At 44.5% G+C, this 15,231-nt stretch overlaps 1 protein-coding gene and 1 long non-coding RNA gene across 2 annotated transcripts; both read left to right on the top strand.

Moving 5' to 3' along the window:
• Positions 1-7,211: 7,211 nt before the first annotated feature.
• Positions 7,212-7,859, top strand: LOC123141238 (uncharacterized). Its single transcript, XR_006470212.1, has 2 exons — positions 7,212-7,290; positions 7,439-7,859. It is a non-coding gene; the product is annotated as an uncharacterized lncRNA (long non-coding RNA).
• Positions 7,860-8,433: 574 nt separating this feature from the next.
• LOC123140693 (nucleolar protein 58) lies at positions 8,434-11,213 on the top strand. Its single transcript, XM_044559979.1, has 7 exons — positions 8,434-8,639; positions 9,055-9,149; positions 9,245-9,286; positions 9,870-10,037; positions 10,108-10,287; positions 10,465-10,665; positions 10,767-11,213. Exons 1-7 carry the CDS (start codon positions 8,522-8,524, stop codon positions 10,824-10,826), a joined length of 864 nt encoding a protein of 287 aa, XP_044415914.1. The 5' UTR covers positions 8,434-8,521; the 3' UTR covers positions 10,827-11,213.
• Positions 11,214-15,231: the final 4,018 nt, after the last annotated feature.

Consider the following 15,231-nt stretch of genomic DNA (forward strand, 5'->3'; position numbering starts at 1 on the left):
GAAACGGTAGGAATCCTGAGGGTTGATAACCCTGCAAGTTACTGCACTCTTCCTTGAAAGATGTGGAATGTTGAAATTATATGTGGTGTGCAATCGTGTATGACTCAAAGACAACCTGACCTTAATGATAGAAAGTTACATAAGAAGAGTTTATCCCTCGAGCTCTTGATTGAGTGTCAAGAATCAAGAGAAAGGTGTAATCAAAAGGCTTCTATATGGGTTTGATGGCTTGCTGAAGATGATGTAGGACTAGCATGGTTGATTTTATTCATCTTCCAATGGTAGTTTAGCCTATATGAAGGTCTAATTTAGATATACTGGGTCGGTTCACCTGCCTGCTGCCGATTTCGAATAACATGGTGAGTTGTGAAGCCGTGTATTCGGGTGTCACATCCTGAATTGGATATTTAAACTTGGCGCCTCTTGTTAACTAAATAACATGCTTTTTCTCAAAACAAAAAAGTTTTGACCAGCTGAATTATTTGCTACTACAACATATGCAGCCCATGTGACAAGTCGGGTCGATGATCAGAGGTCACTGACTAATTTCCCCCCACAACCGATGTGGGATTACACCCAACAAATAGGGAATGTCTTTGCACACAACCTTTTCGGCCCAATCTGAACACGAAACTATGATCCCATGTCTCATTTTTCAAGTACTACTCCAACAAATCCCCCCCCCCCCCCAAACAATCACCATGGGCCTCCTGACACCAATGTTCCATCCCACCAACCATGACCGACCACCCGCAGTGATGGATGCGTCAAATAACAACACTGATAACTAGTAAAACCTTCATTAAATTAGACTAATTAATGTCCATTTATGTGATCTAGCCCCACTAGAATAGAACTGGCACCATACATAATCTTTTCTAGCTGACCACTCGTGAGTCCATCCAATATTATTTTCGGGCACCTGCATGGCCATACCATGAGTTACGCAAACCCGGATTTGCTAACCAGTGAGACCGACCCACGTGCGTCATGGGCCCACTAGAAGAGCATCTCAGCCCACCAACAGACCCAACTAGAGAGCAACACATGCTTATAAGAGGCCTTGGGCCCTCTCTCCCCAAAATACTAGGGTGATGGGAGGGGTCAACCCCACACTTATATGTCGTGCCTTGCCTCCTCCCACAATGGATGTGGAACTAAACCATATATATTCCTAAGGTTATTTACTATAGTTGTGTATCCTTATTTTGGACCCCCTTTCTATCATCTCCAGTAATAGACCGCGTGGGGTTTTACTGGTAGTTCAGCGCTTATCCCAATCACGCATACAATGTTTGTTACAACCATCAAATACTAGAGAGATACAGAGAGGAAACAAAGAAGGTTATAACCAATCAATCCCAAACCTAAATTATAACATATTTTTGCTATTCATATTGGATGCATGACTTATGAGGCTTGAGAGATCTTCTTGACTCATGCCATATATGTGTGTTAACACCCTCCTTAATCACAACTTGTGCAAGTTGAGATTACTTTAATGTGTATCTAGCTTTTTGAGACACTACTGCATTACATGTACGTGTATGCCTCAGATTGTATGTCTTTGAAAGATGCAATGAAACCAAAATGTTTTTAGTTGATTATCTAAAGAAAGGACTTGTTGATCACACAAACAGTTTGTCCTTCTTTGCCCCTGGATGGATATGTTGCCAGATCCGATTGCTTGTAAATGCTAGCTACCATATAGTATTTGCTTGTTATTCTTGTGAAATAAGAGAAAAGAGACTGTCCAAGCACATCAACATCAAAGAAGGCTTGAACATTAGCAACATAAATAACAAATGCTAGAACAACAAGAATAATTCGACTGACTAGGAAATCAACTTACTTTGACACGCTCAAAGTAACCTAAATAACTCGACTGACTTGGAAAGTGCGCTAAAAAAAGAAGAACTCGGTAGAACAGTTGTAAAAGCCGCGAGAAAATTGTGATAGTTAATCATTCCCTTTAAAACTGATGCAAGCCTGCTATCATCATCAACATGTGTTGGGATTTTTTTTCATAGTTCTATCTCCTATAGTATCCCTTGTAGATAAAAGGCAAAATATAATGGGAGAGCTTAGAATTTTTTTAGAAGTTGGAATTGGAATGTGGAATTAGTATAGGAAACATGAGAAACATCTGGTTGAGGAGATGGATAGACTGGACATGATGGAAAAGGTTTCTTGTTTGAATGATAAAGATATGTTATATAAAAAAGAGTGTTGGGATAAATTTATGATTATTGTAAAAGAATAGGAAATGAAATGGCTACAAAGGTCGCATGAGAAGATTTTTTTGATAGTGTGGCCCTAACACTAAATAATACCATGCAAAAGCCAGCAGGAGACATAGGAAAAACATAATCACTTGATTCGTGCAGGATGAAGGGGTGGTTGAGGTTCAAGTGAATCTCAAGACATATATTACGTGATTTTTTATAAAAACCCATTTGGTGAGCCAGCTGAGATCTCTAAGTTAACAGTAGACCACTTAGGAGTGGAAACTTTAATTGAGGCTGAGCAGAAATTGCTCACCAGGAAATTCTCTCTTGAAGAAATGAAAGAGGTTGTTTTGGAGATGGAAAAGTATAAAGGTGCTGGCCCAGATGGATTTAATATAGAATTTATCAACACTTTTGGAATTTGGTGAAGATGGATTTATTGGCCCTTTTGAAGGAATTCTATGATTATAATCTGGATTTGGATAGATTGACTTATGGGGTCATTTCTCTTCTACCAAAAGGGAGTGATTCTGATAGAATACAAAACTACAGGCCTATTTTCTTGCTTTGCATGATTTTTCAAAAAAATTACCGAGATTTTGGTAAGTAGATTGATTGCAACTATTAAGGGGGTTGCTAGAGCATCACAAACAGCTTTTCTAAATCGTACATACATTTTAGAAGGGGTCCTAATACTACATGAATCATTGAATACTTTACACAAAACGAAAGCTCTAGGGGTTCTATTTAAGATTGATTTTGAAAAAGCCTTTGACAAGGTCAAACGACATTTTCTACTTAAAACCCTTAAAATGGAAAAAATCTCTGACAAAAGGAATGACTGGATTATGAAAACTATAACTGGTGGAAGAGCTTATGTAAACGTAAACAGGGAAATTGGTCCTTATTTTAGAACACGTCAAGATTTGAGGCAGGGAGATCCAGTGTCTCGTATACATTTTAATCTTGGTGTGCATGTTTTGGCTATCTTGTTTGGTATAGCTATAGAGCAAGGGTTACTAACTGGTCTTGCCAAACATCAAAAGGAAGGCGATGTTGCCATTTTGCAATATGCATATGACACAATCCCTCTTTTCCAAGATGAATTGGAATAAGCCGCACATGTGAAAAGGATTCTAGGGTTGTTTGAACTTATGCCTAGTTTCAAGATTAATTTTCATAAGAGTGATGTGATTTGTGTTGGGATGGAAGATGCTAGAATAAAAAATTGTGAACAAACTATAACATGTGGCAGAGGAGTTTTACCTATAAAGTATTTGCGGCTACCTATTGATGAGAAGAGATTAAAAAATAGTCATTAGAATCCTTCTGTGGGGAAAATGGAAAAAACAATGGGAGGCTGGTTAGGGAGGTTTCTTAATATAGTTGGGATAACCTCACTTATTATTTCCTCCTTAACTAGTTTGACCATATTCATGATCTCTTTTTATGGTCTACCAAAAGGAATAAAAAAAGGTATGACAGACCCAGGGCTAGTTTCCTATGGAGTGTGCGGAAGGAGAAGCAGAAATATCATTTGGCTGTTGGAGTTATGTATGCAGAACCAAGGGTTTAGGGGGTTTGGGGTGCTGGGCCTGGATCTCATGAATATTGCCTTTCTCGCTAAATGGTTGTGGAAACTATTTAATGTGGAGGGGTTGTGGCAAAAGATATTCTGGGGCAAGTATGTTAGTGGTTCAACCTTAGGCCAGGTTCAACTTAGAGAAAGAGATTCACATTTTTGGCCAGTTCTCCAGAAAAATAAAGATGTCCGTTTGCCTTGCTACAAATTTTTGTGGGGCATGGAAAAAAAACTTGATTTTGGGAAGATAGGTGGTTGGGTAAGGATAGCCTTGCTATAACCTTTCCCAGACAATATCACATCTCCCGAAATCATCGTATCACTGTATATGAAGCTTTATCTTGCAACCTTTCTTCTTTAAGTTTTAGAAGAGCTTTGGTTGGAGAAAAACAAGACCTGTGGCAATAGTTGGTGTTTCACTGTAGCAGTTTTTCACTTAGTGAGGATGATGAAAAATTATCTTGCCTTCTAGCCTCCTTGAGGGAATAAGGAAAACCCCACCGAGATCGGTACCTGTCTCGATCCCCAGTGTGAAATCATTCTACTCTACAATGCAGATAGGGGGAAAATGTCCTTTGGAAGGTCAAAATCCCTCATAGGATTAAAATATTCCTTTGGCTAGTCTTGAAAAAGAGTGTTCTGACTAGAGATGTCTTGTTACACCATGGGGGAAAATGTGAACCTAATGTCTCTTCTGTGGGAACAAGGAGTCTATTGATCATCTTTTATTTTCTACAATGTCCTTTAGCTAGGTACATTTGGAATATAGTGAGTTGCAGTTTAGGGATTTCTTGTGATTTTTTTATGTTAGTACTTGCTTCAATGTGTTGCTGAAAGGAATTGCTTATGAGAAAAAGCATTTATTTTGTGTGGGGGTTGCTGCCATAATTTGGAGCATCTCGAAAGCACATAATCTGGCTTGTTTCCAAAAGAAATGGCCTAGTGAGCCATAGCAATGTGTTGTTTAGGGTGTATTGTTAGATTAATGATTGGAGTATGTTGCACGTGAGGGAGGACACAAAAATGGGGATGCGACAATGCAGAAAATTTCTGGACCGAGTAGCCATTGAGATCTTCTTTGCAAGGTGTAGTTGGTCATCTTGGATCCCATGATTGGAGGGTGGCTGATGGAGGAAGAAAAAGGAGGAGACTGGGATGCTTCAGATTGTCCTATTTGGGTCATCGAAGTGTTAGTGCTTGGTACATTTACTTTTCAGCAGTCTCAATGTTGAGTTGATGGTGTTTTTGTTGGAAATATGCCCTAGAGGCAATAATAAAGTGGTTATTATTATATTTCCCTAATCATGATGAAGGTTTATTATTCATGCTATAACTGTATTGATCGGAAACTTAAATACATGTGTGAATACATAAACAAATACTAAGTCCCTAGTAAGCCTCTACTAGACTAGCTCGTTGATCAAAAGATGGTTAAGGTTTCCTGACCATAGACATGAGTTGTCACTTGATAACGGGATCACATCATTAGGAGAATGATGTGATGGACAAGACTCATCCGTTAGCATAGCTTATGATCATTCAGTTTATTTCTACTACTTTCTTAATGTCAAATACATGTTCCTTCGACCATGAGATCATGCATCTTCTTGATACCAGAGGAATACCTTGTGCGCTATCAAAAGTCACTTCATAACTGGGTGATCATAAAGGTGCCCTACAGGTATCTCCGAAGGTGTCTATTGAGTTGGCGTGAATCGAGATTGGGATTTGTCACTCCGTATGACGGGGAGGTATCCCTGGGCCCTCTCGGTAATACAACATCACAAGAAGCTTGCAAGCAAAGTGACTAAGGAGTTAGTTACAAGACGATGTATTATGGAACAAGTAAAGAGACTTACCAGTAACGAGATTGAACTAGGTATGGAGATACCGACGATCAAATCTCGGGCAAGTAACATACCGATGGACAAAAGGAACTACGTATGGTGTCATAAATGTTTGACCGATAAAGATCTTCGTAGAATATGTAGGAACCAATATGGGAATCGAGGTCCCGCTATTGGTTATTGACCGGAGAAGCGTCTTGGTCATGTCTACATCATTCTCGAACCCGTAGGGTCCGCACACTTAACATTCGTTGACGATATAGTATTGTATGAGTTATGCATGTTGGTGACCGAATGTTTTTTCGGAGTCCCAGATGAGAACATGGACATGACGAGGAGGTCCGAAATGGTCCGGAGGTAAAGATTGATATATAGGATGATAGTGTTTGGTCTCCAAGAGGGTTCCGGAATTCACTGGAAGGGTTTCTTCAGATGTTTCCAGAAATTTACATATGTGAGGACACTGGTTGGGCCAAGGGGTAAGGTCCACGAGGCTTTAGGTCGGTACAAAAGGAAGTTTTGCAGAGGTCAGGTGCCAGACGCCAAGGACCATGGCGTCTCGGCCAGACGCCGAGGACTGTGGCGTCAGGGGCCAGACGCTGGAATCCGAGAAGGACTCTTCCTTGCGTTCCAAACCGACTTTGAGGAGGCTCGTTCTCCATGTAACGACCCCGGGGCTCAACATATAAATAGAGGAGCAAGGCTATCCCCTAGAACACACCACGATTCACCAAGCCGTGTGCCGGTGCCCCCTCTCCCTCTAGTTCATCCTCCGCTCTAATCTGTTGCGTTTCACAAAGCCCTGCGGAAATAGTTTCACTAACACCGTCACCACGCCGTCGTGTTGCCGGAACTCACCTACTACTTCACCCCTCTTGCTGGATAAGGAAGGCGAGGACGTCATCAAGATGAACGTGTGCTGAACACAAAGGTGCCGTACGTTTGGTGCTTGATCAGAACGGGTCGTGAAGGTGTACGACTATATCAACCGCGTTGATAAATGCTTCCACTTAGCGATCTACAAGGGTATGTAAATGCTTCCACTTAGCGATCTTCATGGATAGATCTTATGTGTGCGTAAATTTTTTTTTGTTTTCCATGCAACATTTCCCTACAGTTTTGTATTTTGTGTGCTGCTGCCATGTTTTATTTGGGTGCCATCCTCCAGATGGAGAGTAAGGTGAAAAATGCATAGTGAGAGTTCGAGCATATTCTCGTGGTGTTGAAAACTTAGCAGGTGGTTTGGAGGTGTTTTGGTGGTAGCAAAATATTCTAGTTTAGTGAATGAAAGTGGGGGAGAAATCCCTTTCATTAAAAAAATCTCCTATATTACAAGGGGCGTGACCCACCCTGTCCACCTTGTAGATCCGCCCCTGCTAGGGATGCCCACCAGCCAGCCATCATTTGACTAAAAAAACCCAACCAGCCATCAATGGTTTGGCTTGTGCCACCTCACTAATCCATGGCACCATGGCCTCGTCCTTCTTTTCTCTACACCATGATTCCTTCAAAGACCATCTCCATATGTACTAGCAATAGTCATCCATCAGCATGCGGGGTCCGTGTGTGAGGAGAGGGGGTGGGGCTTGGGCAAGGAGTTGAGTTCATCCCTCCTCCCTTTGATCCAGTCCAGGTCGGCAATTCATCCTCATCCTTCCTTCCTTGTAATCTCCACACCTATTTTTATGCACCCGTCCTTGCACAATTTGGTTTTGATTCTTTCCTGATTTCTCCATGCGTTTCTTTTTCCCTTTTCCTCCCATGGTTCCATGAATGGATAGATGGATCTGCAAAACCATGAGAGTAGAGTTTCAGAATTCAACATTGACCTTGGATGGACGGATGATTCGTCTCTGCTTTGGATGGATGGATGCTTCGTCTCTGCTTTGATGATTTGCTCAACCGCCGATTTATCATTTTTATCCCCAAACAAGTGGAGGAGTCCACGGGCGTAATGGTTCCCAGCCGCAAGGGAAAGAACCCTCGTTCCCAGCCACGGCTAGGGTTCCCCCTGCCTCCCGTCGGTGCCGGCGCCGGTCTACCTCGTCTCCTATGGCCTTACGGTCAAGGAGGCATGGTGGATCTCAGCCCTTGCCGGCGGGAGGGCTTCGTTTGTAGATGCTTTTTTGAGTTTTTATTAGGGATTTTTTCCTGTTTGGAGAGATCAGGCGGCAGCGACTCACTGAAGATTGAATAAGATTACCTCTGCCTAGCCCCCGTTCCGGTGATGTTTCTAGTGTTATTAGAGGGCATATGGAGTTTTTTCTCTGACGGATCTCGTGGGATTCGGCCGGCGTTTGTCTTTGGTGGATCCACGTGGATCCGGTCTTTGTTTGTGTGTGTTCGTGTATCTACAGGTTGTATCCTTACGATCTATAAACGTCTCTTCAATGACGGTGGTTGCTGTTTTGCTGAGCTGGTCCTATAGGGCCTTAGCATGACGACTTCCGGACTATGTACTGCAGCAAGTTTTGCCCGGCTCCAAGGAGGGAGGGCCGATGCCGGCGGCGTGTCTTCGGCTTGCTATAATGCTTGTAGTCGTCGCTAGATGGTCAACGGATCTGGATGTGATTTTTATTATTTCGGCATTCGTTGTACTGTCGTGATTGATGATGAATAGATTGAAAGTTTTCTTGAAAAAAAATGGTTGAGTCCGTGTGGCTGACGTGTCTTCCGCCTCTGCTTCAAGATATGTGTTTCACATCCAACGCTAGATCTTCTTTTTTTCTTTGCCTCAAGTGCCCAAACGACAGTTTCGTGGGCACGGCGGCTCTTTTACATCTTCTCATCGACTCGCTAAAATCCAAATCCAAGCGTGGCCGCAAACCTCAAGCGGCAACTAGGGCATATCACCGCCTCCAGTGATGGACCAACGGATCGGGTCCGCCCGTTCTCCGGCGACGAGGCGGCCACGCAGCTTCGATCTCGATGCTCCTCCTCCGCCGGCTATAGCCAAACAACTACGTTCTTCCTTCATGATGGGTGAGCCACTCTGGGTCTGGGTGAGATTTGGGGGCGCATTTTCCGCCTTCACCCAATTTGGGTCCGAGTCCACAGATTCGTGCTCGTCAAGTTAGTTTATGTTCGGAGGCGTGGTTGGATGATGTTTAGGCAGTGTGGATACTGGTGATTTGGGTGATTTTGGCCCACCCGACTGGGATTCGTTGTTTCTCCCATCCCCTCTCAGGCGCCTCCGATTGAAAATGGCATGTAAAACAGGCCATATTTTTGGTATTATAGGCACTCAATCTGGTGGGTATTCCTAGTTGCCCACCTATACGCCTATACGGTATAACAGCCCCTTGGGATGGCTTCACGCTTGATATCTGAATTCTATACGAGTACCTTTTTCTTGGCTATCAGGGTTGTTTAACCTTTCTTTATTTCTGGTTTGTAGATGATCGTCTGATGCTGCTGCTGTTTGAGACGCCCTCTGGCTTCGCAATTTTCAATTTTGTTGCGGAGGTCATTGAAAAACCAAATGCCCTGGAGGTGCTATGTTCATCCTTGGTTATTGATGTGTGCTTGCTTTCTCTTGCCGTCTATGTCAAGTACCTTATTTTCTGTGTTGTCCTTGTCTCCTCCAGGAAATATGGACTCGCTTCATTCTGATTGGGACGGCAAAGAGTGTTAGTGCCTTCTCCTTTCCTTCGGTTCCATTCTTCTGGTTGCTATTTCCTTATGTTGCTCCGTGCCAAATCAATTATAGTAGTACTAATATCTTGCACCAATCATTATTTCGTGTTTATCTGTTTATTTTATTTTTTTTCCTCCGAGGAGAACACACACACTGTTCATTGCCGTCTGGATAAGAGGCTAACACAAGTTTGTAAAGCATGTAGCCTGTTCGTGAATGAATGGACACCCAAAAACAACTTTTTGCTAAATGGCCAGCGTGGGTGTAACGAGATTTTTAGTGAATTAGTGCAAGCAGCTTAACGTAACGTGGGGGTATTAGTTAATATGCACCAAACTGAAATGTAACTGCTAGCTAGCATGATTCATACTTGATATGCTGGCACTACGTACTGAAGAGTAAGGCTGTAATCTGTGGTAAAAGAATATCGCATTATATTAGTAGAATACACCTGAACTACAGGAGCATTTGATGAAGAAGAAGAAGGGACTTGAAGTCAGAGCCATGTCATGATAATTTATTAATTGTTTCTTCTTGCCCCTTAACTGGCTCATCCTTGTTTGTTTCCTTACCAGGTTGTTTGGCTGCGAAACTTTCGAACTTTTGAAGACAAGTCAAGCGCCATTAATCAAAACACCGGTGTTAATGAAAGTCTTACTGAGATGATCATGAAGTGCCACTTCCCCGGGCAGAGAATTGCTGTTGGAAAGCCGGAATATAAAAAAATCATTGAAGAAAGCCTGGTTAGTATAATCTCCTGGTTTGCCCATATTTTTAACAAATTTGATCACCGCTTTTTCTGTCTTTTTTCAGAAAATAACCTGCGTATATAGTCCAGCTGTGATGGAGTTAATGTGGGGCGTACATATTTGGATGCCAAGTTTGGTGCCTAGAGAAAAATTTGATCTGACTGAAGATGAACGCCTCCCGATGAGTTATGGACTGAAACAAGTGTTGAGTCGTTATGACTGTGATTATGTAAACCCTGAGATGGTGAGTTAATTAGTTGCCATGCCTTTTTGCTTTATAGCCCCCTGTCATTTAGTGTTACACTGCATGAGAGCTTGTCTGCTATGAATTTAGAATCCTTCATGTTTTTACGCAACTTCCATAGGAAAATTATCCTTTGCATCTTTGCTTTAGTGATGAAACAATCTTTTTTGTATCCAGCTCGATCAGCCAATTATTATAACGTCTTACGCCTTGTTTGAGTGTGATTCTCTTGAGGAAGAGAAGTCTGATGAATTGGACTTTTTAGCTGCTGTAATTAAGGTGGTGTCTGGCATCGACACTGAGGGTTGGGGCTCACTGAAAATTGCAACAGCTCTGAAGAAGATATGGTGTCCTGAAGAAGCTGACAATTCTTGCGAGGTAAATTATATGTACTATTTTGCGAATGTGTTGCCAGCTGCAGCTGTGCATTTCTTCGAAATTTGGCACTTTTTTTTATGTCCAAGTTATCTCTCTTTCAGATCATTTCAGAAGACGAGGTATCAAGGTTGGTGAATGATGCAGATAAATATGAACCATGATCTCACAGCTGCTGAAAGTGTTTCAGCTAACTAATGTGTTCTAATTCTGAAACGCATGCTGATATTAGTTGACTTTATTCTGTATCTTTTTTTTTGGGGGAATACACATAGCATGCGTATCATTTCATTGATAGAAAAAAATAGAATAAGGACATGAGGTGGTGGTACAACACATGACACGAACGCGAAGGAGCGTGAAGCCCAAAGTGGAAAGATGAAAGATGCTTGACCCAAGCAAAGAAGAACACATATAAACTCTCCTACCAGAGAAGCTATCCAACTAACAACCAAACTGTTAGAGTTATAATATAAGTTATGTACCCCTTTGTATTTATCCTGTTGTATAAGGGGTTTTCTGCATATGTTCCACACCTGTACATGTATATATATCGGCCTATGGCTTCATGGGAATACAAGTTGCTTATTCCTAACATGGTATTAGAGCTAGGTCAATTTTTTTGCACACTGCAACTCGTGCTATTGATCCGTCTCTCCTCCCCGATCGAAGGCGCCGGCCTTGATCTCCTGGAGTGATCTCCCGATCTGATCGATCGAGTCCGGCTCGTCTTACTCCGGCTCGAAGCTGCTCCCGCTTGAAAGCCCTGATCTCCCGATCAGGATCGAAGCGATCTCCTGGAGTCTTCCGATTGGTTCGATCGAGTCCGGCTTGCACTGCTCCCGATCGAAGCTGCTCCCGCTCGAAGCCCCAACCGGCCTCGCTCCCTGGCCCGATCGTCCTAGTCCCGCTCGCAGTTGCCGTCTCGATCCCAGCCGATCGCTTGCCTGCCGCTCCCGGATCCCGTCCCGATTGGAAGCTCTCTCGTCAGATTCTGCTGAAAAAAAATGTCTGCTGCATCGGGCTATGTTGCTGTCCCTCGCTGTCCGGTGATCTTTGATGGTACTAATTACACCGAGTTCACTGGCTTTATGCGCATTCACATGCGTGGCATCCGTCTCTGGGGTGTTCTTTCTGGCGAGGTCTGCTGTCCGTCACGTCCGGTTCCTCCGGTTGCCCCTACTCCGCCGACTCCACTGGTTCTTCCTACGGATGCTAATCAGGCCGCCAAGGATGCGGCTAAGCTTGCCGATGAGGCTGCTGATCGTGCTTATGATGAGAGGGTTTTGGCTTATGAGGAGGCTCTTCAGACGTATCATGGTGCTCTGTCTGTTTACACCCAGTGGCTTGATGATGATTCTCGTGCTGCAGCTGTTCTTACTGCTAGTGTTCTGCCTCAGTTTGCTTCTGAGTTTCTGGGTCTTCCTACTGTCTTTCAGATGTGGACCTGTCTTCGTCAGCGCTATGAGCCCTCTGGTGATGCCTTATACCTTTCTATGGTTCGTCAGGAGCATGCTCTTCAGCAGGGTGACTCTACTGTTGATGACTTCTATGCACAGAGTTCTGCTATCTAGCGCCAGCTTGATTCTCTCCGCAGTGCTGGTTGTCGTACTTGTCCCTGTTGCCAGGCTGTCCAGGCCAAGTTGGAGTTTCATCGCGTCTACGAGTTCCTGTCTCGGCTCCGTAAGGAGTTTGAGCCCCGGCGTGCTCAGTTGTTTGCTCGTGGCCGTATTTCTCTCATGGAGGCGCTTTCAGAGATTCGTGCTGAGGAGACTCGCTTACGTGGTGCTGGTTTGCTGGAGGTTCCCTCTGTGCTCGCTACTCAGGCTTCTTCCACTCCACCTGCTGCACCGACCCCTTCTCGCTCGAGTGCTCCGCCGCTCTTGCCCACTCCTTCTGGGGGCTCAGGTCGCCCCCGTCCACATTGTGACTACTGCAACAATGATGGTCATATTGAGTCCCAGTGCTACACAAAGCGGAAACACCTGCGCAAGGCGCGATCATCATCCTCAGGGACTTCGTCATCTTCCTCGACAGCTTCAGCCATTGCTTTGACTGAGCAGGATATTCTGAGACTTAAGCGTCTGCTCGCGGCTTCAGGTTCTTCCTCGACGGGTACTGCTGGTTCTGTGACTGATGCTTCCCGCACTGAGCAACCGCCCTCTACACAGTCAGGTACATCCCCATGGGTTCTGGACTCTGGAGCTTCTTTTCATATGTCTTCTCATTCTTCCACTTTGTCCTCTCTTCGATTGCTGGATTCTCCTGTTCATGTCTTCACTGCTGATGGTACTCCACTTTCTGTTGCTAGTAGAGGCAATCTTTCCACTCCTTCTTATTCTGTTCCTGATGTTGCTCATGTTCCTCGACTTACTATGAATCTGTTTTCTGCTGGTCAACTTACTGATTCTGGTTGTCATGTCATCCTTGACGTTGACTCTTGTTCTATCCAGGACCATCGCACACACACTCTGGTTGGGGCTGGCCCTCGCCGCCGTGATTCTCAGGGTCTTTGGGAGTTGGACTGGCTTCATGTTCCTTCCGCTGCCACCTCCATCGCCAGTTCCTCCGCTTCTGTCGCCTCTGTTACTGGTTCCTTCAAGCAGTGGCATCATCGACTGGGTCATCTGTGTGGTTCTCGGTTGTCGTCTTTAGTTCGTCGAGGTCTTCTGGGGTCTGTCTCAGGAGATGTCTCTTTAGAGTGTTAGGGTTGTCGTCTTGGCAAGCAGATTCAGTTACCATATTCACATAGTGAGTCAGTGTCTAAGCGTCCTTTCGATTTAGTCCATTCTCATGTATGGGGTCCGGCTCCTTTCCCTTCGAAAGGTGGTCATAAATACTATATTATTTTCATAGATGATTTCTCTCGTTACACATGGCTTTATTTCATGACTTCTCGTAGTGAGGTGTTGTCTATTTATAAGCGTTTTGCTGCCATGGTTCATACTCAGTTCTCTTCACCCATTCGTGTTTTTCGTGCTAACTCCGCTGGCGAGTATATCTCAAAGATGTTGCGTGGTGTTCTTGGAGAGCAAGGAACTCTCTCTCAATTGTCTTGTCCTGGTGCTCATGCTCAGAATGGTGTGGCTGAGCGAAAGCATCGACATCTTCTTGAGACGGCTCGTACATTGATGATTGCTGCCTCTCTCCCGCCTCATTTTTGGGCTGAGGCCGTCTCCACCTCCACCTATCTTATCAATATACAGCCTTCCGCTGCTCTACAGGGTGGTGTTCCTTTCGAGCGTCTTTTTGATCGTTCTCCCGATTATTCGATGCTTCGCTTGTTTGGTTGTGTTTGCTATGTTCTTCTTGCCCCTCGCGAATGCACCAAACTGACCGCTCAGTCTGTTGAGTGTGTCTTCTTATGCTGCAGTGATGAGCATAAGGGCTATCGTTGTTGGGATCTTATCGGTCGTCGGATGCGTATCTCTCGAGACGTGACTTTTGATGAGTCTCGTCCCTTCTACCCACGCCCATCTTCCTCGATTTTTTCAGTGGAGGATATCTCTTCCCTCACTTTTCCTGACTCACCTATCACCCCCGTCGCGCCTGTGCCTATTCGTTCCACTCCCTCTGCTTCTCCACCTCTAGTCGATTTGCAGCCACCATCTTCTCCGGTCTCCTCGCCTAGCATGTCACCGGATTCTACACCTTCATCTCCGGTGACTTCTTCGTCGCCACCCCCCGATTCTACCTTGGCAATTCCTCCTTCTATTGTTCCATCTTTTCCTCAGCATTACACTCGTCGTTCACGACCTGTGGATGCCTCATTGGATGAGTCGTCCTCTTCCTCTCAGCCTACTTATGGCTTGCGTTCTCGTCCTCGTCCGCCTGTTGATCGCTTTGGATTTCCCACCGCTGGTGCTGCTGTTCTTGAGCCGACTTCTTATCGTCAGGCTGTTGTTCATCCTGAATGGCAGTTTGCGATGGCAGAGGAGATTGCTGCTCTTGAACGCACTGGTACCTGGGATCTTGTTTCTCTTCCTCCCGGAGTCCGTCCCATCACTTGTAAGTGGGTCTACAAGGTTAAGACTCGCTCCGATGGTTCTCTTGAGCGTCACAAAGCTCGTCTTGTGGCTCGTGGTTTTCAGCAGGAGCATGGTCGTGATTATGACGAGACTTTTGCTCCTGTGGCCCATATGACCATGTTCGTACACTTCTTGCTGTTGCCTCTGCACGCCACTGGTCTATATCTCAGCTTGATGTTAAGAATGCCTTTCTTAATGGTGAGCTGCGTGAGGAGGTGTACATGCAGCCACCACCTGGGTATTTTGTTCCTGATGGCATGGTATGTCGTCTTCGTCGCTCTCTCTATGGCCTTAAGCAAGCCCCTCGCGCCTGGTTTGAGCGTTTTGCCTCTGTGGTCACTACTGCTGGTTTTTCAGCAAGTGCTCATGATCCAGCATTGTTTATTCACCTTTCTCCTCGTGGTCGGACTCTTCTTCTTCTCTATGTTGATGACATGATCATCACTGGGGATGACCCCGAGTATATTGCCTTTGTAAAGGCCCGTCTTAGTGAGCAGTTTCTTATGTCTGATCTTGGACCTCTTCGCTACATTCTTGGGAT

Source organism: Triticum aestivum, chromosome 6D (assembly GCF_018294505.1).
Source record: "Triticum aestivum cultivar Chinese Spring chromosome 6D, IWGSC CS RefSeq v2.1, whole genome shotgun sequence".
NCBI classification, from domain to species: Eukaryota; Viridiplantae; Streptophyta; class Magnoliopsida; order Poales; family Poaceae; genus Triticum; species Triticum aestivum.